The sequence below is a fragment of the Melozone crissalis genome, unplaced genomic scaffold (genome assembly GCF_028551555.1).
Source record: "Melozone crissalis strain CALT ecotype California unplaced genomic scaffold, PUWL_Pcris_2 ptg000008l_1, whole genome shotgun sequence".
NCBI lineage: Eukaryota > Metazoa > Chordata > Aves > Passeriformes > Passerellidae > Melozone > Melozone crissalis.
Window position 1 is genome coordinate 5,107,417 of NW_026535786.1, and position 27,055 is coordinate 5,134,471.

A 27,055-nucleotide genomic window follows, 5' to 3' on the forward strand; every position below is an offset into this window, starting at 1 on the left:
CAGCTGTTTGATGAAGAATTTAAGTAAAACAAAAATAGAATAGATTAATATTGCAGATGTCTTTAGTACTTCCTTAGACTTGGTTGTTTGGTTTGGGGATTAATAGTTGTGAGGTCTGTATAAAAACCCTACGTAAACCCTGACTTTTATTTTAACTTTCAAATCTGGCTCTTTCAGTGAGAAGGGAACACAGAAATTGTTACACTCAAGTTCACTAAAGCCCAAGTTCTCCTTCAGCAGATACTTTAAAGAGAAAGTGGCAGATCCCTCTAATCAGCAGGGTTTGGTTTTTTTTTTGATTCAGTGAAAGTGAACTTAAAATACAAATGTGTTTTCTCCCATCAGAGATAATGCTTTTAGTTTGACTGCTAAGTCAGGTGAGAGCAAGGTCTAGGAAGTGCAGGAGAATATCAAAATAAAACAAACAAAAAAGACCAATGACCTTCCCCCCCAAACAAACAAACAACAAAAACAAAACCTGAGCGTAAACTTGAAGCATGAATACAGTTAACATGTGGACAAAATATTAGAGGAAATTAAGTGCCTTGCCTCTTGCTGTCATAAAATTAAGACCATCTGGCTGGTGGGGCTCTCTGCTTTAGCCTGGCAAAATACAGTGTGTGCTGGTAGGGGAGTTCAGAGGGACACAGCAGTTCCTCAAGGTGATCTGACTGGAAAAGCTGTTGATCCTTTGGTTGTTCTTTCCATGAGTGTCTCACACCACTGAAAGCCAGTTATCATGTGCCTGGAGGTGGCCCATTGTTTTGCTTGGGGATGATTGGACCTTCTTGTGCTGTTGAATTTCCTTGTGCTATGTTTGTTAGCTCTGTGCATTGTTACTTGGCAATGTGTCCGTGTACCCTTGGAGGACTTGGAGAAGCAGCCATGGGCAGAGGCATTGTTCTTCTGCTTTTTGTTCCTTCAGGATGCAAAGGGCTTGCAAACCCTGCAAAGGCTTGCATCCTGAGCATCTTGAAATGTTGGGATTTGGTTTCTTTTCCCTCGAGCCAGCAACTTGAGATGCATAATACTGCTAGGAATGAAATACTTTATTTTCTCTCTCATAGATAGTTGGACTTGATGATCTCTATGGGTTCCTTCCAGCCTGAGCATTCTGTGAGACTGTGATGTGTGGCATGTCTGCTGGGGTGAAAGGGTAGTCAGCAAGTTTTTTGCCTTGGTTGAGCTGCAGAAGAAAAGAAATACTGATTAGTGTCTAAAAGTGTACCTTTGTAGTGAGTGCATCCATAGCAGCAATAGAGTAGCAGTTGCACTGTTAGAGACCTGCTAGAAAACAAATGAAGACATTTCATATTATATATTCAAAATTTTATTTTATGCCATATTGTGAGTATGTTACAAGTATTGGTCTATTTACAATCCTAAGACAGCACTACATTAAAAATTTGCATTTTCTTGTAGTGCGAGAGTAAAATCCAGGAACAAGTAGATTTTATAGATGGGAATCTCATAGACTGAGACCTAAAGAAAACAAAGATAATTTCTAACACTGAGAGTAATTTCACAACTGAGATTGCAGGGAGTGAATTAGCAAATGCTGAGCTACAGACTCACGGGAATTAGTGGGTGTGGGTTTGTGGTTTGTGTTACAGAGGAATTTAGACCCCAGATGACCAGAATGATCCTTCTTGGAGCTGCAGCTGCCCAGTGATGCATCCTGCAGTTTGTTATGGTGTGTTTTTTCCACTAGCTTGACTGCAGGTGTCTGAGTATATGGCAATGGAAAATGAAAAATATTTGGGTTATGTTGCTGCAGCTGCTTGCTGGGCAGCTTGCTGGGAGTTGGTTCTACCATGGCAGGGCTCTGCCTGAAGCCATGAGTATTTGAGGCATGGTGGTCTTGCCTTGGTCATCCTGGCACTGCTGATATTTAAATCATGCTCCATGGTTAGGATTTCCTCACATTCAAGATGTTATGATGTCTGCCAGTTCAGTTAGGATAGCTGTAAAGCCAAGTCTTTAAAAGGAAAAGCTTTTAACCAAAATCCAATCTGTGAAATAACATGATGCAGAAATAGAGACATTTAAAAAAATCTCCAAGTGTTTGAGGAAGAGATGTGTTTAAAAGAATACCTCCACGTACTAAATTTTTTTTCCTCTGAAATTTGCTTCTTACAGGATTAATTAGTTAAAGCAGGGATAGCCCAGTGTTACAGAGTTCACCTCTTATGAGTCAGACTGAAGTCTAGCTACTATTTCTTGGCTACCTTTATATAGCATGCCTGTGTTTGTCATCACTCCTCTCCATTTTCTAATGTCAGAATGAATCATTTTAGGAATGTTTGTATCAGTTCTGTATGAAACCAGACAAGCTGCAGCTTACTGAGCTTCCAAGGTTCATATTTTCTTGTCAGTTGGCAAAGTTGAAAACTTTTTTTTTTTCTCTTTTTTATTTTTTCCCTTTTACAGAAGGAAAAATACATTGGTTGTGTTTAGTTCTTCTTTTTTTCTCCTCACTTCTGCCTCTTTTCAAAACCTGTCAAGTCTCTAATGTGTTTGTCTTGGTCTGGGTAAGGGTTCGTGGAGTCTGCAGCAAGGATGGACTGATGAATGAGGGCTTGCAGTGCAGCTGGCTCACCCTGGCAGGCAGGAGCATGGGAACAGGGTCTCTGCACTGTTTGCGGTCCCTGCCAGGATATCTGCAAATCCATATTAGGATCATATCATGGGTTTTTACTCAAAGTGAAAGACTTCTTTGAAGGAGTTGCCTTTTATGTAAACAAATCCCACAACAAGCTTTTTAATTCCCCCAATCAGACACTTTGTTCTTCCAGCTGTAGCACAGATCTTCTTTGTAATTTTGTTCACTGTTCAGGCCACCTACTGCAGTGCCAAACACAGAGATGGTGTTTACTGTGGTGCAGTTTACTTGAGAGCAGTATCTCCACTGGAACTTGTAAGGAGCTTTATTTGTAGAGCCACTGGGGGTTTGTAACTTGGGCGTCCCTTTCATCTCCTTTCTTCTGATAACAGATATTCCTTGGTGTTATTCTGGTGCATGCATTAGCATTTCTGTGATAGTCAGTAATTAGAACTTAGCACCTCTCTAAAGAGACTTCACAGTTCTTATGGTAGAGGTGCACAGAAGAACTGGAAACATTCGGGAATTAACTTTGTTTTCTTGGTAGTTTGCTGTTGTCTCACCCCATTACCTGCACCCTAACACCTAAAAAGATTGTTTTAAAATAATGAATAGCATTTAATAACATTAAAATAACTACAGTAAGGTTTGTCTCATTTCTTGTTCTGGACAGTAGATAAGCAGTGGTGTTAACCATTCAGGGTACTCTAAGCTAGAAGGACAATGTTCATAGCACAGTTTTCAGTTCCTTTGTGCTGGGCTCTCATGCACAGATTTCTCCACTGCTCATTGCTGTGAGCAGGTTTTTGTACTGGTGTAGAATCACAGAGTCACACAGATTGGAAAAGATCCTTAACCCAGCACTGCCATGTCCACCCCTAACCTATGTCCCTAAGCACCACATCTGCATGTCCTTTGAGCATTTTTTTTTCCAGGGATGGTGACTCCACCACTTCCTCAGACAGCCTGTTCCCATGCTCAACCACGGTTTTGGGAAAGAAATTTTTCCTAATACCCCATCTAAATCTCTCCAGGGGCAACCTGGAGCTGTTATACAGTGAGTGTAAAGTGAAACTGCTGTGATCTAACAGTAATTAGTTTACTCACATTCATGTAAAAGCAAGGTAGAGGACAACAGAGAACTGTGATCACAATATAAAATTGTTAAATAAAATTTATTTCAAATATGTGTTAGTCTAGTAGTGTATTATAAATTAGGTAAATTATTCACTTGGCGTAGAGATACATAGTAGAGCTTAGGTTACTGGTGAATGTAATTAACTTAGTGGTTTACAAGAATAAAGTTCTCCAGGGATTGTTGTACAATCCCTGTGTGATAACTTGCATTTGTGCTCCAAGTTAGCTTGAAGAAAAAAAGGAAAAAAAAAATGGAAAGTTGTTTTTTTTTTTTTTTTTATCAGGATGCAGAACAACCTGTATTCTCTAAATTTTGTCTATATATAAAATCCTGTAGTTTTATTGAATGTGAAAATATATACAAAAATAGGCATTTAAACTGAGGAAAGTATTCCATCTTAATGCTAAGAACACAATTTGGTTTCTCTGAGGGTGTGAAATTGTACAGGTGTATTAAATGTAACAGAATTTCTTTGTCTTCCCGGTTTTTTTCAGGAAGGGCCAAATGCTGGAAGATAGCCTGATGAATGTAGACATTCATACCTTTTTTCACTTTTTAAAGGTATAGATCACTTAAGGTTAGAATAAGATGAACATTACTTCATGTTATGACAGTATCTGCAAGAGTTAATTTGTCTATCATAGCATTTTAATCAAATGGGTGCAGCAAGCAAGTTCAAAATGTGAAAAGAATTACTGAAAAGCATTTCCGACCTTTAGTTTAATATTGTCTACTCTCCCTTCTCATTACAGGCTATTCAAGTTAGTGATTTCCCTTTTTGAAAAACAAGGTTGATTTAAGGAAAAAGACCTAAGATAAAGTTTGTTTGTTTGTTTGTTTTTTTTTAAGATTGACTAATCTTTATAATTTTCCACTGGACAGTGTACTGGGTGATAAAGGAAGAGTAGGGAGCTTCAGCATAGTACAGTGGATTGTTTCTTAGAGTTCCTAGGTTAAAAGCAGCAGGGGGAAGTCAAAATTTTATTTGCCAAAACACAGTTTCAAAATAATTTTAATTGGTTTTGTTCACAGCTTCAGAGAGGGAATGATGCATTTCTGGGGCTGCTTTGGCACACCTTCATTTAGCCAAGGCAATAACCCCAGGTACTAGTACATGATGGGAATTGTCTGGTTGGAAAGGACTCAGCACAGAGTGGCTATGGGGTCATGGTAAACACCAAGCTGACCATGAACCCACAATGTGCCCTTGCAGCAGAGAAAGCCAACAGCTTCCTGAGCTGTATTAGGCAGGTGGACAGAGGTGACCCTTCTCCCATCAGCGATATATCTGGAGCTCTGTGCCCAATTCCAGACTTCCCAGCACAAGAGAGACGTGGATGTATTGAATCACAAAGAGTCATGAGGATGAATAAGGGTCTGGAAGTTCTCTGGGTATGAGGAGAGGCTGAGAAAGCTGTACTGAGTGACAAGAGAAGAAAATAGATTTAGTCCCCTCAGAGGCACCCGGTGACAGGACAACACAAACTGGTATACAGGAGGTTTCATCTGGACCTAAAAGAAACCCTTCTTTTTCTCTGAGAGTGGCACAGATTGCCTGGACTGTGGAGTCTCCATCCTTGGAGACCTTCAAAGCACAACGGGGTGCTCTCCTGGGCCACCTGCTCTTGCAGACCCTGCTCTCACAAGGGGATTGAAGTAGCCAATCTGCGCAGGTGCATTCCAGTCTCAACTATTGTACAATTCTGTGATTTCATGAAGGTTAAATATATAAGAGAATATTTTCATTGCACTTCAGTACACATTCCCAGTGGTCTGTTAATAAATAACATGGGAAAATCTACCCACTTTCATGATTAAACTTCTGAAAAACTGTCTTTGAATAGTTTTAAGCTGCTGGAATGTATTCTCCAACAGTCGGGAAAAAGCCACTGTTTAGAGTCTTAATTGTGTTTACAAAGATAAAAGAGGTAAAATAAGTGTTCTGTGCAGTAAAAATATGTAAAAACAAATTTCAGAGTTAAAATTATAGGCATGTAGGAAAGTCTGAAAGTCAGAAGAGGCCTGTGGAGATCATGTGGTTTGACCTTCTGGTGCCAGGGCTGTGGATGAGGTTATTTAGTATTGTGTGAAGGTGAATTAGTGGGAGAAATTGTACCATTTCCCTGGCTGCCATGATGCAAAACACTTTTCTTATATCCAGATGAAATTTCCCCTGAAACAACTTGTACTCCTGGGTCTGGTGTCTTGTTGCCATGCATAGTTCTGAAGAGAGTGAGCACCTTCATCTTCTCTTTAGCTGTTTTTTAGTTATTGGTAGACAGACATCTCCCCAAGGCTTTTCTTCTATGCGTTACTCGGGCACATTCCCTTATTGACCCCTCTTTGAATGTCAAGTTATCCAGTCCTCTCACTGCTTTGGTGGTCCTTTGCTGGATCACCTGCATTCTTTCTCTCTTTTAAACTGGAGGAAATTCACTCCATGTAGCCCAAATAGGCATGTTTCTTCTGGTAAGATTGAGCAGCACAAGGAGATTTTTCCAGAACTCTATGAGGATGTCTCATAGCTAGTTATAAGTATCAAAATAGGTTTCCTAAAGTCTAAAGAGAAATAAATCTCACTTTTATTGGATAATTTTTCAGGGTAGTGCAGAAATGAGTTAGTCATAAGAGTGATGACTGAGTATAACAGATTTGAAGCTATTCCGGCCGGAGACAAGGGGTATTCTGCCATTAACTTTGTGGAAGCAGGGAATAGCAATTTTGTAGAAGATGTGCTGAACTGGGGCTGTGGATAGTTGGACTAAGAAAATCAGTCCAATTCCTGTGAAACACAGAGAGCCCTGGGGCAGCCCACAGTGCACAACCCTACAGAAGCCTCCAGAACAGACTTTTTTGCTGCCAGTATACACCTTCCCACCTAAGAGATTGCTTGCTTGCTTTTATATGGAGAACTAGTCTTGAAATTTTTGTTGAAAGATGCTGCAATGAGACATAGCAAACACTGCTCATTGTGTGTTTGTCTGCATCCCTCTCTTGATGCTGTTTTTCTTTGGAGACTAAGACTTGCTAAAATAATTGGGACTCTGGGTTTCTGTACCTCATTTTTGTAGGAAAACTTGGAATATAATAAGGAGTTACATAAAAGTGTATCTAGTAATCAGTCGTTGTAAAAGGAGTGCTCTTCCCCCTCAGGAAAACAGAGTGATGAGCTGGGACTTTGTATTCCCTATTTAGTTTTTCCAAGATGTAGATAATACTAACTTTTTGCCTGTGTCTGCTGCTAAATACAGAACTGACAGGAGCTGATTCTCAGCTCTGGGGTCAGTGGCTTCACAGTACACAGAAAATATTATCTTGGGAGCACTGATGGCAAAGGTCCAGAACAGAGCCAGGAAATATCTTCATAAGCATGGTGCATGAGTATTTGATGTATGGATTCTCTTCCTGCCCCTTCTTATTTATAATATGGATGTGTTCTTTGCATTTAAGTCCTCCCCTCAAAACTGCTGTTTGTCTTTAGTAGTAGAAAAAAAAAAAAAAGGGACAGAACATCATCTGTTGGGTGTTGGTTTCATGATAGAGCTTGGATTGATCATTAACAGGTTCTAAGAAAGTCATCAAAACTCAGGAATAATATCTCTTATCAAAAAGAAATCAATGGTTTTGGTTTATAGAAGGAAAGTGAAGTTTTCTTGATGCTGCTTTTCCTGTTTATGTGTGCATCATTTGAATTACCTGCAAAAGCTGTCCAAACAGTGCATTTGAAATGTCCCTCTAGCAAGGAATGAAAGTTGGGGGGGGGGGGGGGGTCCTTAGCCCTTGACTGGAGGTTTTCAAATAACATGGTGTAGATAAGATTTTAAGTGATAACATTCCTGTGTTGATAGTCACAATCAATAGCCTTGAAGTGGGGGCACGTGTGTGGAGTGAGAGAATGGTGGCTGCAATGTGATTTTTATGACATGCTATGGAATCTGGTGCTTTTCCTTTGCAAACTGAAAGGTCTTGTGAATTGCTTACAGTTTCCATTTAGAAGAAAGCGTCAGTTGTATGAGAATGATCAGCTTGAAAACGTGGGCCTTGACATTCAAGAATCAAAAGTCTCTTAAATGCCTTAAGAATGATGGGGCAGTTCCTAATTTGGGATGGTGTGTCAATAGTAGAGGAATACTTCCATTGTATTGTTGGTATCCTTGCTGAGTACTGCTTAGTGAGGTGTCTGTTTCAAATCACATCAGCAAGCAAGCATCCAGACTCCTCTGTGACCAGAAGAAAGGGTTAAGTCTGAAGGGATACTCGGCATTCTTGGCTTCCCCAGCTGTGTTGATAATAGACTTGCTTCTTTGAGGGTACAGCTGCTGGTGTGGCTGCTTAGGAACAACCTATTAACACCAGGTTCTGTCTTAACAACTGTACTTTGAATGCATTTTTTTTTCTGTTTCTCAGAAGTGGTGCTTAATGTATTTAATATTTTTAGTGCCCTACAGATACCAAAGCAACGTTTGGGGTCCACCTAAAAGTAGTAGGAGACTGGACAGGTATGTAGAAAACTAATTCCTTTTCAGAGACAAATGCCTTTACTTGAACTGTTCTCCCTTTCTGGCTTCTGCACAATTGTTCCTTGACTGTGGTGCATTCTCACCAGAGATTGTTCGTACTTGTTTTCCCAAAGTTGTTTTTATTGCATTCTTGATGCAATCCCTGCTTTATTCAGATGTACTATTTCTTCAAGTAACATGTTTTTTCCACTACTAACTGATCTTCTGATTGCACTGTAATAATTTTCAGCATTTTCCTCCATTTCTGCCTCTTTTTCTTGTTTTTGGGTAGCCTGCTACCCCTGTGCAGTGCCTCTGTACATAGTAGTGTCTGCAGAAATGCTGAAATGTGCAACTCCCAGATAAGCGGATTTTGGTTCCAGCAATTTGGATGGCAGCCAGGTTAATTAACGCCTGTGGTACACTGAGATTACAGGTTTGCTTTCATGTTCTTCCATGCTCTTCCATTGCTCTTTGAATGTCCTCCAGACCAGGGGTGTAAGCCAGGATTCCCTGCAGAGGAGTAGGGCAATTTGGTGCTCTCTGTGATAGTTGTATACTCTAGTGATAGTTGTCCTTATTCCGTAGTGTCTGACTTTGTTCTTGCTCAGCATAGCATTTCCTTGTAAGGAAGACAGATACACTGCAGGGTCTGGTTCATTTCTTATGAAGAAATGTTCTCCATGTTAATTTGTATCAGCTTGTGTGTTTGTGGAATTGAGTCAAATGAGCTTGTCACCCTAAAAGGGATTAGACCAATGCAGAGATAATAAGTCTGTGCATATTTGTTGAACTTTCTAGTCTGGCTGCATACTTGCCTCTGCAGGACTTCAGTAGGCAAAGGCTGGGAGAGCAATGCCATATGCACGTGTTCCATAGTCCCCCTGATTTTCTCTCCTTGCTTGAAATGTTGGCCAGATAGGGGCAGATTAGCCTCTGGTCTGCCTCAGAATGATGGCTCTTTTGTTGGTAAGTATCATTCTTACATGGGAGGTGACAGTAGGCTATTTGGAAAAGTGGGATGGAGAAGTACTAGCTAAATGATTTTTCCAAAAGAAGTGGCATCTTTACAGTTTTCTGATTACCTCTGTGGTGTGAATTGCTCTCTTTAGGCATTTATGTATTATTCTCCCTAGTCAGCATCTATAGTCTCCACTGAAAGGAAGATCTGTCTAGGTTGGACTGTGTGATATTAGGGAACTGTCACATTACAGAGAACATTTCTTGTAGCAGTTTTGCTAAACAGAGATATCTCTCCCAGTGTCAGATATGCTGTCAAGAAGCAGACAGTTTACCCAGCCCTTGGTGCTGCATCAGTACCATGGAGCCCTGTTCTCACTCATTTCCTTAAGCCTTGTGACAATTAATAGTCTCTAATCTGCTGAATGTTTGAGGAAGAATTATTATATTTGCCACGTTCCTTATTATCTTTCTTAAGCATGCTCTAAAGGCTGCTTCTGCAGACAGGATATTAGACTGGAGGAGTTTTTATGAGACACACTGTCATTTGAGCTCTTTTCATGACCTATTCTCTCAGACTTTATCCTATTTATTAAAATTCTCTTTTGTATCACCATCTCCCATTCCTGACAGTTTATACCTGACACCAAAGAGACTTGACAATTTATTTCAGAGAACTCAATTACAAGTCTAAATTAAAAGAATGCAAGAGAGGTGCAGATATGCCACGAAATGCAGAGAAGAACTGATTAGTTGAGGTATTTCTCCTCTGGATAACTTTAGCTTCTTTAGCTGCCTGCACCTGGGTGATGTGGTGAAGGAACATTTCCTGCCACTAGCTGTAAGGACAGGAGAGGGAGTACGGAATGCTGGCAAACCAATTCTGCAAGTTGTTTCGGGTCAAGTCTCTTAACAATGTCCCTGACTGATACCTTGAAAATGTAATAGAATACCTTGTGCTGTAGGTTGGGAAGGCAACTCAATGTCAAGAGAAAAGGGGTAATAGTATTTTCAACTCCGGATGAGAAGTTGCTGTTGATAGTAAGTCATTTATTGCCCATATCCCAGTGCGTATAATTTTAGATTTCAAATAAAATAAGCTGAAAGAAGCAGCTTTAGGAAAAGCCAGTCATTCCAGAAACAATGCTTTGCATAAGAGCCAATACTTAGTAGATTTTCAGGCAGTACTGTTATTTGCTTTTTAAAACCAATTATTTAAATAATGGAAAGTGTAGGACAGAAAAAGTAGGTAAGAGAGGAAGAAGCTACAAAACCAGTAGCTCTGAGACCTTTGCAAACCAACTGGTAATCTAGACCCCCTGTTTCATGCTCCATTCAAACAAAGTGGTGCTGTCTGAGCTTAGAACAGCTGAGAATCTGCCCCCCCTCAGAAGCTGATTTGGATAAAACCATAAATTTCCTTTCCATTATATAAGCACCCATATCCTTTTCCAGTACAAATCTGAGATCTCCTATTTCTCACCCATGTTGTGGTGCTATTAATAACTGTATAGTGCTTAACTTTCATGTTCAGAAAACAGACGGACAGTCACTGGTATTGCTGTAATGTGCCCTCAGATGCCTTTGGAGCACATATTTTCACCTGAAATGATTCCCCTAGCTCTATTTGTAGACCTCTGACCTGTTTATATGTCTAGTTTACGAAAAGACAAGCCAGGCTCCAAGCATGCCTTTTTCTCTTCCTTCATTGTAAAGAGTATGTCTGTATATCATATATCTACATCTATCTCACTGCTCAGAAGTAGGTAGTTTAGTTCATTGGCATTTAGTTCATTGGTTGTGATTTTTCCCATGTAAACATTTCTAATTTGATTTTTCATTCCATATTTTGCCATGGCTATTGTGAACAGGGGAACAGCTATCATAAACCTTCCTAAAAATGGGTTTGTGATTATGTAATTGCTGTCCTTGTGCTGACTTGTGAGCTGCTTAAGTCACCACCTGATGTATTAACAGAACATTCCGTGGCACTGTGAAACCTGTGGCCGTGGAACACGGCTTAGTTGGACAGTCAGGACTTGGCTGCCCAAGTTAGGATGTGTTTACAGTGGCTGATCTGTGGTGATTGCACACAGGCAGGTTGGTTTAGCCCCTGGTGCAGAGCTGAATCAGCCTGTATTCCTCTGTGGCTTCCTCAGGCTGAGCTGGTTGGGTGTTTATACCCTGCAGTAACGTTGAGGGTCCTGCAGTGTCTCATGCATGGGTCAGAGCTGTGAGATGCATGGATGAGCTAAAAACCTGATCTTGTTTCTGGCTATCCCCTCTCAACACCCATTTTGTTCTGCTTCTCTTGGTACCTGTGGCCATCTATTTTTTCTTTAGCTTTGAAGTAATTGTTGGCTTAGTATTTACAACACAATTTTTTTCAAGGTTTTTTCTTGTCCCACTTACTGTTTAGTTTGTCCTCAGCATTGTCATCTATCAGCCTTATGTCTCTTCTGTCCTTGCTGCTGACTCAAGTACTACTGCTTGTTTAGTTTTAAAGTTGACATTTCATCTGGCACCTCTGGAGGGAAAAAGAGAGGCCATGGGCCATGCCTCGCATCCAACAACTTGACAGCAGTGAAAAAAGACATGGCAGTGTATCAAGACAATGTGTCTCATTCACTAGACAAACTTGAGGGTGTGAGACAGAAAGTGATATTGATGATGCAGGAATAACAGGCTTCAGAAGCCATGCAGCATGTTTTTGTGGAAAACAAATACACAGCACTCAGAGGTGTTGAGGTGAGCTGCATGCCTTAAGGCAGTGAAATATTGCTGTTATGTTGCAGTGTGTTGCTGGAACAAATTGATGTGGCACCATGTTTAGGGCACTGATGCTGTTCTGTGCTCCACAGTAATTTGTATAATTTTTACCTAGTAGTGACACCATCCTACTGTGCAGTTGTGTATGTTCCTGGAGACATTTTCAAGGCTTGTTCTGAGCACCGTGATATTTATTGTGGGTATGCCATAAGAGCACTTGAGTACCACCCGTTAAATCTGAGAGTTCTGTCCCATCGACATGTTGTGGCAGCAGGAGGTGGTGATGTGTACAGGAACTGTCCAGGTAGAGCCAGAACAGACAGATTATGGAGTACTGATGTGCTTCACCCTAATAAACTCCAGATCTGGTTTGAAAATGTTTATCTTTGCTTCATTTGTTTTGTTACAGATGAGGTTATGCCTGGTAACTGGTTCATTCAGGTACAGGCGACCTTATTTTACAGGGGACATGGCATAATGGGAATTTTTGTCACATATTGTCACAGTCCTTTTTCTGGAAGGTCCAGCTTTGAAGCAGGAAGTTTAATGAGGGAAGAACAAACCAACCATTTTTCAGTTGAAAACAACAATTTTTCAGAGCATGGCAAATGTATGAGAGCATCTTGTTTAATTCCCTGTGAATTAAAAAAAGAATCTTGTTTAATTCCCTATGGAGTAAGACCTGAGACAGCAAACAGTACACACCCCAAATTACTTGTTTTTAAGCAGAAAAACAAACAAAAAAGTAGGGCAGTTCTTTGGGATTTTGGAGCCTGATTAAGGATTTTTCTCACATTGACCAGAAGAAGAAAATGACGCACCTTATAAGTGCCTCTGAAGGAAGAATGATCTGAACATTCTGGTCTGGGAGAGTTTGTCAGGAGTATCTGCATGACCATGTTAGGCTCTTGCAGCTCCTGATTTATGGGATGTCTGAAGCATCCCAAGGCTATGCATTCCTGTGCTTACCTGGAACATCTCATCAAATGTAGGATCTAGCAAAGAGGCAGTATTTTAGGTTCAGTAACCCTGAGAACAGTTTGAGATGTATAGAAGCAATGGCTCGCTCAGTCAGCATCTCCTGTATTGTTAGTGGACCTTGATTCTGACTGAAGTCATGTGTGGAACAGAAGATGACAAGAAGGAATAATCAGACTATAAAGTCTGTCCACAGGAAATGACAAGGTTGTCCCAGGTTCACTGTAACTGCTACTGAGTTTCTTTGAAAATATCTACTCACTGGTGATGAACATTTGGTCAACTCTTTTGCTATTACCTCAAGCTCTGTTTGATTTGGGCCTTTTCCACTCCGTAGTAACATTTTTTTGTGTTTAGTTATTCCATCAGATTCCTGGCAGGGTGTAAAGGTGTTAATGACGTGATGCTGTCAGCTGTTCCAGCAAAATCTGTGTGTGGTTTTGGAAGAACAGGACAGAGATGAGATAGGTGTTATTTTCCACTGATAGATTTTTATGACTAACAATTTTTGTATTGTCAGGGAATCTTACTTACACTTCTGAGAAGGATAGCAGAATTGAGTGATAAAAAGGTTTAATTGTGTTTCCTTGTAATATAGTTTGACATTAGCAATAAAATAATTCAGCTGCATTATTGGGAAGTTAATATGCCTTAACAATATGATTAGCCGTAGTGTACTGTAAGGAATACTAATTTTATTGTTCATTGCCAATAATGTTTATTATTTATTTTATTTATTCCTTTAAAAAGCTCAATAAAAGGCAGGATTAAGAGACTGAAGAAAAAGGATAACAGATTTAGTTTGCTTACTAAAAGGGGTTGAAAGCCCTTTTCCTCTGATTAAACAACTAATACTGAAGGTGAACACATCTGAATTTTTGGCTCCAGACCTGGATTGTTTTATATTAGTTGAACTCCAGCTGACTTAGTACCAAAAACAGTGTAACTTGAGTCAAATCCAATTTGAACAGTTAATGAGTTTTTTGTCTAGAGGGGGAAAAAGATATTTGGGTGAGAAAGTTACATTGCAGGAAATTTTCTGCTACACAGAAGTCCTTTCTTGGTGCATCCTGTTATTTGTAAACTTCCACCTTTTTGCATATCCCAGGCACTTTTTAATCATGTAATGATTATAGAAAATGACATGACTCAATGATGTAAATTTCTTTTTATCCTTGGATACATTATGCACTGGATGTGTGGATGTTGCTGTAGTTAAGAACTGATTTAAGAACACAACATTGCAGGATTTCTTGTCATGCCTCAGACATTTTCAGCACTGTTAGGAGCTGCAGGAGTGAAGCCTGTGGAGTACATTTGCATGTACCAGCTGATAGAATCAGAATGAATGTAGGGGAAAAAAAGCAAAAACTCTCTACTTTGAAAATAGAATTATTAGAGTGAAAAGCTCTAGGATATGTACTTGAGTGGACTGCCAGGCATATTTCTGGTTTTGTAATCACTGTGTGCTGTGTTTGCCTACTTAAGGAGGCAAAGTTGCTGTTCTGGAGTTGCCTTTGTTCCACCATTTTTCTATTAATGTCTGCTTAGGGAAGACTCATTCTTTTATAGTTTCTGTGCAGAGGTACACAGCTGCTTCAAGCACTGAATATACAAAGTTTGGCTGGATTTTCAGGGTCCTTTGTGTGAGCATGGTTTCTAGAGAAATACAAGAGTTCACGTCAAAATACCAGCTCTTCATGCATATCTGCACTTCCCTGGGGCAATAGATTCTCTTAGATGCCATCCAAATTCTGCTGAAGAACCTGTGCCAAATGTTTAGCTTTGTTCCCAGTTTATTGTTACTTCTCCCTTGGGGACAGAAGAAAAAAATAGACACATTTCAGATTTGGAATTTTGAGTTACCACATTTTAACTAAAAATTGTTGGTTAAAATATCTTAAAAGTAGATTTGAAATGGTTCTTTTTGGGATCCTTTTCTAACAGATTGTAAAAATTGCCATAGTTAGTGAGAAAAATCTATTTCAGCTTTAGAACATTAAAAAAATGGAAAAACTTGTGTAGGAACTGTAGATATTTATAAATTTTATGATCAGAAGGAACATCTATCTTTACATGCTCCCAACTCCTGCATGATGCTTGATAGTTTCTCTGAATAATTTCTATACAGAAGTTATATTACAACCTTGGGGTTGTAATATTCTGCAGAGTTTTCAGCTTCAACCTTCCATGGGCTCTTTTTGTACTCTTTGTGAAAATGAAGTTCAACTTTGTGATGATTACGTAAGTTAGTAGGTTTTGTCCCAAATTTTCTGTTTTTTCCTTTTTTCTTTTTGCTGTTTTCCTCATTTCAGCACAATAACCATTACTAGGAAATGTGTGTTCAATTTAGTTGTTGCCTGTTTGCGTGCACATATGTACAGAAAATGAACATGTCACCTTTGAACCTTCTATTTGGCTACCTGTTGTATTAAATCTGAGTTTTGAGACCTTGTATTTGTCTGGTTCTTTGCTTCCTGCACCCCCTCCACTTCTGACACTCCCTCGAGATACAGAAGCGGGATTGCTTTTCAATGGCACTCTTGTTGGTTTGGGCTCTGGTGTGATTTAAAGTGTAGCTCTCTTTTGCGTGAAGACCACCAGTAATGGTAGTAGTTGAGCTGTCACTATATTGCACTTTATTCCTTGATCTCTTCTACCTGTCTGCTTATTCCTACTGGTGCTTGGATTGGAGGGGAGAGAGGGGCCATCGCTCGCTCAGAATTTGTGCTGTGTTCAGCACTTAATTCTGTGGGAGTTGATTAAAACTCCCACAACCTTGCAAATGTCATTGTGATCAAATAACATGGTCAAATGAGGTTTCCTATTTTCACAACAAACATTATATAACTGCTTGTTGGCATAATATTAGCTTTGAAGTTCTAGTTAAGATATCCCATCTCCTTTATCGCAGTATTTTTTCTTTAAGTATATTTACTCCACTTTTTGCCAGCTGCATGTCCTTACCCTGAGTTTGCCATTCTTGAAACAGCAGTTAGCTGTTCCAAAATGCCTTTCCATTCCAAAATGCATTAAAATCAATGTTGGTCTTGTATGTGGGAGGCAAATCCTACACCCCAAATTTTATCAATGGTTCCCTACAGTCCCTTGCAACTCAGCTTTTCATGTGCCACCCCATCCTGTTGCTCAGTCCTGTCCTTTTGTACGTGCATAATTTCTCAGATGCATCAAATACAAGCTGAAAAATTTGTGTTTCACCATAAGGAAATAGTTTGTGATCCAAGAATTTTTAAGGGCATCTTGAAACCACAGCTCTCATTTGTCCCAGTCCTCCCCTGGAGAAGGATCCCTTTAAATCATAAATATTAATAATAAAAATCTGCCACCAACCACTTGTATCTAGTGCAAAAATAGAATTCAGGTGTATGTGGTAGCCTCAAAAAAGTTGACTTTCTTAAGAGCAAGAAGTCAACCCAAACCTCAGAACTTGCACTGAAAGCATCATGTCATGAGAACTGGCCAGCAGCAAGCTTCCACAGCTTCTCCAAACAGATATTTTGGTATGTGCTGTGAACAGAAGAGCTTGGTTTAAAATATTTATGGCTACTCATTTTATACAAACTACGCACAAAAATACATGCTAATTCCACCTCTAAACTCAACTTTGAACCACGTGGTCTTATGCCTCAAAGTTGGGTACTCCAGTGCAGAACACAGAGGTGGAGGCAAGTTCCTAGTGGGAATGGAGTCAGACTGCCAGTCCAGTCCCTGTTTTAATATAAAGGCATCCCTTTATGAGTGTCAGTCCACTAAATGATTTTTGTAATTAAAACTCTTTTTTTTTTTCTTTCATCAGGTCCTTAAATTGCAAAAGGCAGTGAGGCAGAAATGCTTTAAATATAATATACTATAAAGTTTAAGATACAGCAAAGTAAATTAATTGCTAGTGCATCCCAGTTTTGAGGGAGACTTGAAATGGTGGCTGCTACATGCTGAATGTGGCATTTCTTTGAGACAAAGGACTCAATTATCTCAGTATTAACTAAAGTGCTGTGAGGAGAAACTGTAGGGGGGAATTTATAGCCTGGAAATCACTTTCCAAAATGCAAAGGAGATTGCATAGTGGTACAGGGAGTAGACTGTGCTGTGACAGCAATAAATAGCCCTTTGGCATGTAGTGCAGCAGCTGATGGGCAGGATGCACTGTGTATTTTGTTTCACTGATATTATAACCCACATTTCTGCAGCACTGGCATGTTCCTGTTCTTCCTCTTTCTCTTTCTTTAAAGCTTTTTTTCCTCAAAGTGGGGACAAAGTGTCAGAGCTTCTTTCAAGAAGGATGCCGTGACTCTTATTAATATAGTTTGTAATATTTGTAGCAGATAAAACCAAAGTATGTTACAATGACATAATCTTTCATGAGAGGGAGGTATTCTAGGAAGGAGTAATATCTTTCATTAGATCAGCTGAAACAGCTGGAAAAAAACAGGTTGTCTTCCAGGTGTGCAGTGCCTTCAGCAGGTTTGACAAAGAAGCAGGGAAGTCAAAGCAAAGAGAAGAAATAACATTCCTGGCTACTTTTTAAATCAAGCTTTCCCTTCAGAAATGTGAACAATAAAATTGCTTAGTAAATGAATAAAATATAAAATGTAACACCTATTTTTTAAAATAAAAATAACTTTTTAATAGAAAAATACTAATTGATTTTAAAAGAATTCATATGGTCAAGAATACTGTCCGAAAGCCAAAAATATCACTTGTAAATGCTCTCCCAGCCTCTTCTTAGGATTTGTATGTCTCCAGCTTTCTTTATCTACTCTTGGCTGTGTTCCCAGCTTAGGGTATATTTGCTGTAACATGCCATGGTCTCACTCTGTCCTGTGGAGACACACACTCACATCTTGGCAGAGTGCAGTTTCTGGCAGGGAAACTGGGAAAAGAGATGGGCATGTGAGAAAACATAACTATGACTTGCCTGAAGTACTGCATTTGATTTACATATACATGCCCGCACATATCCCTAAACTTTCAGCATTTGGGTGTGGTTTTTAAATTTTAAATTTTTTTCTCTTATAATCTCAATATCCTTGATAAACCACAGTTTGATTGGAAATGTTTGACCATCTACAAAGAGTAAAATTTGGACAATGGTTTACATCACTGTGTTCTTAGTAATTTGAAGGTAAATTCTTCTGTTCTGCATATAGAAGCTGATAATGAGTGGATGACTGCTTAGTATTGTGACTTACCTGGAATCAGAAATTTTTTAAGAAAAACTATTAATAAAACCTAAAATTCTGTAGGGAACACCATGATCATGAATAAGAGAGAATGCTTCTCTGCTGGGAAGAGAGCCTGGAAAGTCTGTGGATCCAAATAAAAATATTAGTGGTTTTATATGTATTGGAGAAATAGGCACTCAATGGAGATGACAATAACTTCTTTCAGTGTTGAAGGAGGATTTGGGGGAGAGGAGGAGTTTCAGAGCTTATTCGATATTTTGGGTATTGCTCAAGTGTCTGCTGTGAGGATTTTACTGTACTGTCAGTGTTAACAAGAACACCTACAGCCTCCAAAAAGCCTCCTCATGTTATATGAAATTAAAATAACTCAGTGGGCAGTTTGTGCTCTTGACTGCAACAAGCAGCTTTAAGGACTATCTCCTGTCATAAATTTAACATATTGCCTTATTCATTAAACACACTGTAAGTGCCATTTCCTCAAGGAAAATGCCACAGACACCCACGCACATTTCAGAGTCAAAGCTGTGGTGCTTTGCTGTGCTTTACCAAGTGACTGGTGCCAGCCTGACAGCACAGGGCTTTCCCTCAAGGATTTCACTTACACTGTGTCAGCTGAGTGTCTCCTCAGCTTAGCTGTGACTGGTTTGAAAAAAGCAAAATATTTAATTAAAGACATTTTTATAATTTCTCTTATTTGATGTTTTCCTTTTTTAATGGGTTGAGGAGATTATGCTAATTGTGCCCTGTTATTAACAAGCATGGCAAATGAAACTTTCTCAGTGCAATTTCCAAAAAAAGCAGTAATTCCTTAATCCAAAAATTTGTTAAGGAAGAGTATTTCTTTAGAAGTGTCCCATACTTCCCAGCACATATGCACTAGCATGTGCCATGTCTGCTTGAAGAGGATTTTATCATTTCTGTGCCGTTATGTATTGCTGAGTTTGTGATGGTGCATTGACGTGCTGTTATATGCCAGGTCGTGACTGGTAACTGATATCTAGTGATAGTTTATACTCACAGGAATTGGCAAAATCACTTTTTCAAATAAGGATGTGCCAAGTAATTTCCTTACAGTGATGTGATGAACTGATTGATCCAAATCATGTTAAACCACTTGTTTATTGGTTATTCTCTGTTCTCGGGAATAGTTATCAGTTTTAGTATTGCATAGTAAAATTTTTCAGCTTTACTCTCCTGTTCAAGGCTGGGTATACTTTTTCTGTTGATTTGAGTAATAACAGACTTTCTGTCATGTAAAAACATTTCTATTTAATATTCCATTACATTCATAACATTATTAGTTGAAAGATGGAGGTGACAACCTCGTAGGAAATCCCACAACATATTTTAACAAAAGTCAACACAAAGGCTAATGCTAAGTCAATAAATACAGGTATTTGTAAGTAATTATGAATTAAGAATAAATGAAAACTACCCAGACTAGGTTATATGTAATAATTTATATTCCGGCAGTTGTCTGGCTTAACTTCTCAAGAATGACTTGTCTAATTCAAATGTAAGAAGAAATAACAGAATTGCTCACATCAGGGTGAAATGAAATCATGCTTTGGATACATTTTCTGATACACTTGTGTGCATTACATTTTATCACCCATAAAAAAAAAAGAAAGAGATAAACAGTATCTAATGGCTCATTTCATTTGTCAGTCATTGAAATGATTTCCTGCTAAGGTTTTGATATTGCCCTTTGAGAGATGTTATAAGAAATGGAGCCTCAGATGTGATTAGATCTTCGGAAAAAATGTACATTTTTTCCCAGTGGATCATCCCCAGCTGACTAGCAAAATTTATACGGGAAATAGAATCCAGCTGAGCTCTGCTCACGTTATCCTATGTAATGCTTTAGTGTAGCTGGTGCTTTCAGGGAAGAAGTTGTGTGTGTTCTCTGAAAGAGACAGGCAGTTGACAACACAGGGGAAATGATTTTTAGATATCGATGGAGTCCCTTAGCACCCTGTTTTTGCTTTTGTTTCTTACTTGCAGCCCCACTGTTATTTCTAGCTGTCGAGTTCAGCTAAGTGTTTGGCTGGACAGGCATTTCCCACCCGGGGTGCCTGTCAGCGCTGCTCACTCCCAGGGCTGTATCCAGCACAGTGCAGCTTCCCCTCTGGGAACAACTTAGCACCTTCCATGTGGGTATTCACACAGCCTGCTGTGAGCAAGGCCAAGTTAGGCCTGATGATCCCTCTAAGGTCAGCTGAGCCTTGGTGATCAGCAGCATCACAGGGCTCAAGGCTGCTGTTGGAGGGATGAGGGTTGGGCCATCTCTACTTCATATTCCAAGGCTGTGAGTGAAGGTGAATTAGCAAGGAAACTCCCATTCTCTTTCACAAACTCCTTTTTTCTTTGGTATTCTCATTCTCCTCCCATCCCTGCCCCAGGTAAGAGAAGGCAGTATTTAACCTGCCCAGTCTGTCTGAAGCTTATTACAGGGCAGTGTCTTGCCCCTCATGTCTATCAGCTGTGCGGGCAGTTGGCTCCTAACCAGCTGTGGCCCTCTTGTCAAACTGACATGGGTTTGCAGTTTTGTCCAAAGGTGGCAATGAATGGGAACAGCACAAAATATTGCTATTTATATTTTTTTCACAAGCAGACCTCCTGATTATGTCCTAGAGTCATGGAATGGTTTGGGCTGGAAGGGACCTTAAAGATCATCCAGTTCCAGCCTTGGAGATGCATAAAACCCAACTGAACATGGCTATGAGCAGCCTGTTCTTTCTAACCATGCTTAGAGCAGGATTAGATTATCTCCTGAGATTTCTTCTGCCCTCAACAATTCTGTGATCCTCTACAGTTATTACACAGTAATTTATTTGCATATTTGAGAGTAATGATGAAGTTATGTCTGTATAAGTCAGAGGGTTAAATGATCCCATGCTTAAGTTTAAATTGTCACCAAATACGAATAGGCAAAAGCCCAAGAATGTGTTCACAGTTACTGGTAGTGGTTTTGTTATGGTACAAAATTTCAGTCTTGGATAGAAATTACTTCCATTATTTTTTGACTGCCATATTAATCTGTCTATTGAAAAGTTCTTGTTACTTGTTCAAATATATGACACTTGCAAACATATTTTTAGACCTGGCTAAAAATACCGGTGGATGTATGCGTGTGGGTATGTGCTGGTGTTTATTATATTTGGTGACAAGCTAATACACATGGCGGCCCAAGAATAACACTTTGGAGTCACAATAACTATTTCCATGAAGACATCAGCTTAGTGCTCAGCAGCAATAAAGAGAAAAATTATTTTCTCTTTATTGGAGTAAAAGGAGGAGGAGGAGGAGGAGGAGCTGAGTAGAGAATAAAGCCAAGGAGATGACTGTGCAGCTGGTGGGTGTTTCTGTGGTGCTACCAGGACTTCAGTCCTGTGTGCAGATCTGGTCTTCATCACTCAGACATGACACTGGCCAGGACTCAGGAAGAAATGGCAAAGATGATCAAAAGCGTCGAGAGGCTTCCAAACGTGGGATAACTGACTATGCAGTGACTCTTTAGCCTGAAAAAGACCTAATTCAGGGGAATACAGCCATAGTCTGCAAAATCATGCATAATGCTGAAAGAGTGGGTGGGTGGAGCCTGACTGTTCACAGTTTCTGCCAGTATCAGAGTTTTTGGCCATCATACACAGTCAGTAAGATTTCAGAGCAAACATAAGGTGATGAATCTTCATGTAATAGGTGAAAAACACATGGGACTCCTTGTCAAAGAGTGTGGAATGGATTAGGTTTACATGGGGACTGGGCAAGTATACATTAAAAAGGAATCTAAGAATTTCTTATTAGAGAAACCATGTTAGATTCAGGAGAAGCACTGGCACAGAAAAGCTCAAAAGCAGAGGGGTCTTACCCTGTGATCATTCTTCCATAGATGTGTCCACAAATGAATCCAGATATTAGAGTAGGGGGACCTTGGTGTGAATCAGTACAGCCTGATTAATTGTGCTTTTGCTCAGCCTTTTAGAGGCAAACCCTTTGGAGATGTGCAGAGCTGGATAGTATTGCAATAATTGCACATCTGGATAGTAGCTCCATTTCAGTGTTAAAAAGTTCCATGTAGCTTTTGGAAGGTTTGGCTTTCTCCAGTTTCTGTAGCAGATTACAAGTTACAAAGAGAGAACGAGTTAAATCCTCCTGCTTTGCGTAGTTTGAGTGTATTTTTTTTCCTTTTTCTATGAAATAAGGACTTTCTAGAACAAGTGTCACTACATTATCTTAAAGCCCAAAAGGCTGTACTGGTGCCTAATCATTTCTTCTGGCTTGTTGTGAAAGAGGAAACTACAGCACTAGTGAAGGAAATAGTAGTTGATCCTCCCTACATTTGCTCATGGGGAATTCAAAAAGCAAAGTATAGCCCTTCATGGCTACAGGCAGCAACTGTAGAATGCAGTGCTATAAAAAAACCTGCATAAATAAGTTTTCCTTCAGAGCATATATTTATAAAGTATTTTTTAAAGTAGAGGTTCTGTGTTGTTTAGAAACTGTGTTTTACGTGGTACTTTGTAAGAGCTGAGCTGTGGAATGAGCTTTACTGTCATGACAGAAATAGTCTTCAAATATAATAAGTATCTATCTCTAAGGCAAAAAATATTCCTTGACTAAAGTTTCTTGATTATTTTGAACTCCAGCAGTCAGCTAATTACCAGCTCCACTAGGGAATTGCTGTGTAACCTTTAGTAGGATTTCTAACTCAGAAGGATTTTCTAACTTAGTAGTGAGCATCAAGACTGCTTGACTTTGGTGTTGTGTTCTCTTCTCTTCTGGGAAACCCAGGTCTGGCAGTGTAGCTAGCAGGCAGTCTGGGTCACTCAGTGATGTCTTGTCAGGTCAGTCGTACAAAATGCAGCCTAAAATAAGGTCCTCCACATCTCTCCCTGTTTTGAAACAAAATAAGGGATGCTTTTTCCTTCCCATCATTCATCTTCTTACCTTTTAAGGTTCCTGGGACAAGAACTGCCTTTTTCTCTTTTTCTTCATTGGCTGATACATGGCCATATATACCTAAATTATGCAAGATGTGTGATTATAGTGTAAATGAGGGAGATCTAGTTAGAAATAAATCCATCCAAGCTAATTTTGATGTAGCAGTTGTGACAAATTTAAGGACACAAGAAAGCACCTAGAATTCCATCAGGGAAAGGATTTGCCAATTCTGAAATCAGGGAGGGAGAATGCTTTTGAACTGGTAGGCACACAGCTAGAGAAAAGAGAAGGAGCTTTTTAGGGTGCAAAGGCAGGTTAGCAGAGAAAGCAGGGCATACAGAGTTTTTCTTTAAAGAAAGGAGGACTATTCCACAAGTCCAGAGTGACTGGGAGTTCACTGCAGATCTGTGTTATGATTAGTCAAATTCCTATTCCCCCCCGCCCCCCCCCCCCCCCCACACACTCTGCTTATAAACTGAAGTCCTGTAAAAGAAAATGTTGAAAGGAAGGATGATCATTTTATTCATCTGCCTTGGAAAAGAAAGAGTCCACTTGCCTTTCTGTAAAGGCTTCTCTATTTCCCTTAAATGAATATAAAGAGCAAAGGGTTTATATATAGTTTTCAACTTCTTGAGTTTTCACTAGTTTTCAGTGTTTTTCAGTAACTCTGTAAATAATGACACTAATTAGTCTTTCAGACAACTGATCAGGAGGGAGGGAAATGGTGATGAAAAATAGGAGAATTAAACTCTGTGAGGCTTAATGGACTGAGAATCATGGAAGTTCAATCTGGTCAAAAAGCCTGTCTCTATCAGCAAAATATGTATGTTTCAGGGAAATTCTGGGGCTGATGATGTAATAATTTTGGAACCTTTTGATCATCAGCATTAACTCATCATCTTTTTTTTCCTCCCCTTTTAATCTGGTGGAGGATATTTGTAGCACTGACTCTTCAAAAGGAGAGAAGTGATAACTCCTTAATTTCAGGAACTTCGGCCATTAATAAGCCACAGGTCAAACTGAAATATCAGACATTTCCTTTTTTTGCCATCTTGTTGCTCATCATTGTTTTATAGCCCTTAACTGGCAAAGACTTCTTCCTAATTGCCTTTTATTTTTACAAGGCACTGCAGAACTACTTATGACAGCTTTTCCAAATTTACGGAACTTGAAAACAAGTCATATTAGTGGATTTCAAATCCTATTAAATTATCATCAGCAGTTTTAAGAAAGCTGACTTATCATCAGCAGTTTTAAGAAAGCTGAGTGTCACTATGGATAGATCATTTGGTGGTCTGATGAAGCTGTTCTGTTCTCCCACTCTCTGGTTGCTTTCTCATCACCTTTCTTTTTATCCTTATTAACTTCATTTAAAAAAAAATCCATAAAACTAGTATTAATGACATCCTTATCCTGTTAAGCCAATTGCCATTGGTGTTACAGTGTTCTTAACTGAGTCGATTGTATGCAATTTGACCTTTTTTTATTAGTGGTTCAGAAAATGGTCCAAAGGTGTTGGGTAAAGGTAGTTGGGATAAACAAACCAGTAATGTCTCAGACTTCTGGTATATAGTGCAGTGACCTCATAGCTTCATACCCATCAAACTCTGAAGGAGCGGGGATTTGATTTTCCAAGACCCTTGGAATTCAGCAGAGTGAAATTACAGTGAAAGTGATTTTGCTGTTATTTTCCGTAAGATATTTTGTAACAAGAAGGAGTGAGAAAAGACTACCGCAAGACCTGACTTTTAAAGTCAAACCTTACACAACTGCAGTGTGTGACTTTTGGCATAATTTTTGAAGTGCTAAAGCAATAAGACCTTCAGGGACGTGACAGCTTTGAAAAACAAAGCCAGTGCTCATTGTGCCACAGCGTGTTTCTGTCTACAGAATGTGAATAATAATGTGTTTTAACTCACAGGGACCGTCTATAGAAATTATTTTTCTCCACTGTGAGAAGCCCCAGATATTAAAATACTGCAGAAATTTCCTTTGTGTCTCTTTCCACTTCTGTAATATATATCCTGGCAGAAGGAAACTTGACTGTATAACCAGTTTGAGTGACCTTCAGACCATATGCCCATTCTTGCTCTCATTTTTCTGACATTACTGTCAACTCACCATACTGAGCACAATCCCATTCTGTTTGAGAACAAATATGGCATCAATCTAAATATTTTAAAGGGAAAATTTCTCTTGAAATGCATCCTTCTGTCCTTGTAGATTAACTGGCTTGGTGTTAACATGTATTACCATAAAAATGGTAAGGGTATTTATAACTGAGGTTCCAGTAGCTGACTTGTGAATATGTTATGCTGGGAGGGAGAGGAGGAGCAAAAGGTAGAACAGAGAGAAGAAAACTTAGATAAAAGACAGGGAAGAAATAAATATATAGGATAGGTTAAATCCATAAAGATTCCAATGGCAAACTTTCTTTTCTTTAGAGTCTGCAGTCTTCCTGATTTAGGAGGACAGGGCATAAGACTGTGTTATTGCAACCTGTCTGCAGTCTTCACAGGTAACTAATTATGCTACATATTTAGCTAAACATGTATAGTCTCAATGAGACTGCCTAAATTTAACTGAGGACTTCTCACTGATAAAGAATTTGGAAAAAACTGTACACTCAAAATGAAAGCCAGGAGGAAGTTGAGGCACTCATCATATTGAAAACATGACATAAATTTGAGCAGAAGATGTGATTGTACATCCCTTCTTGATATCTCTGAGAACTTTGTCCTGTAGGCAGACTTATGGGAGCATCAGTGAGACAGGCTGCAGTGTCACACACAGCAGAGCAACAAACCAGTCGGTGGTATAGCTGATCTCAGAACAATGTGAGCAATCCTGTCGCTAGTACAGACTTTAACTCATGCAAATTGTATGAATGAAATGAGGAACAGAGGAGGTAATTGCCAGTTTTCAGAAGTAAGCAACCTTGGCTAAGTAAATGTTATTTTTTTTTATTTTAATGAATCAGACCAACACCTAGACAAAAGCATCACAGGAAAAAGGACTCAATTTTGGAAGATACCTCTCTAAATTTATCCAAGTAATAAAAAGACTGTGACTTGTTTTAGTTCTATTGGTCAACTACTGATTGCAAACCAAAATAATGTAAAAATGTTCTAATTATTGGTTTCATTAGTTCTCAAGTCTTTCATTTGTTGTTGTAGCATGAATTAGAACAATGTCTTAGGTTTCTTAAAAAATTCTTCCCCCTTTGGGAAGCTATTGTTGTGACTTTTTTTCTTGTGAATTTAAAAGCCTTCTCTTGTAAAGCATCAGTCTTCTGATATTTCCTTTTGTAAGAGCACCAAAAGTACCTGTGCTGTAAGTGGCTACCCAGGCTCTTGTCACCTCCTCATCACCTTGTTGGATGGTCTTAAAGGCAGTAGTGTCATTTGTCCAGAGTGACTTTGGTACTAAGCACATATTGGTGTAATAGGAGCATGTCATAGAGCTGAAAAGTGACATGTGTACACAATGGTCCCATGGGACAATTCAGTCCTAAAGACTCCTACATGAACAGGACATGGAGGTTAATGTGCTGGGAGAAGTTGTAGAATAGATTTGAGATGAGGTGCAACACTACCATGTAGTGTAAGTGTTTCTGTGGTGTTCTGGTTTCAGCTTGAACAGAGTAAATTTTCATACTAATAGTTAGTACAGTGCTGTGGTTTGGATTTAGGATGAGAATAATGTTGATCACACATTGGTGTTTTAGTTGTTGCCAAGTAGTCTTTATGCTAAGACAGGGACTTTTCATCTTTACATGCCCTGCCAGTGAGAAGGTTGGAAGGCATAAGGAGTTGGGAGGGACACAGCCAGATCAGCTGGCCCCAGCTGATCATAGGGATATTCTGTAAAATATGGCATCGTGTTCAGTGCATAAACTGCGAGGAAAGCTGGCCAAGAGCCACTGCTCAGGAACTAGCCGCACATTGGCTGGCAAGTGTGA

At 39.3% G+C, this 27,055-nt stretch overlaps 1 protein-coding gene across 2 annotated transcripts in view; it reads left to right on the forward strand.

Moving 5' to 3' along the window:
- NOX4 (NADPH oxidase 4) overlaps positions 1 to 27,055 on the forward strand; it is a 99,618-nt gene that overhangs the window by 33,937 nt on the left and 38,626 nt on the right. For both annotated transcript variants that reach the window (XM_054269990.1, XM_054269991.1), the window contains exon 12: positions 8,179 to 8,239. In XM_054269990.1, coding sequence (XP_054125965.1) covers positions 8,179 to 8,239 — 61 coding nt within the window. The remainder of the gene's footprint in view (positions 1 to 8,178; positions 8,240 to 27,055) is intronic.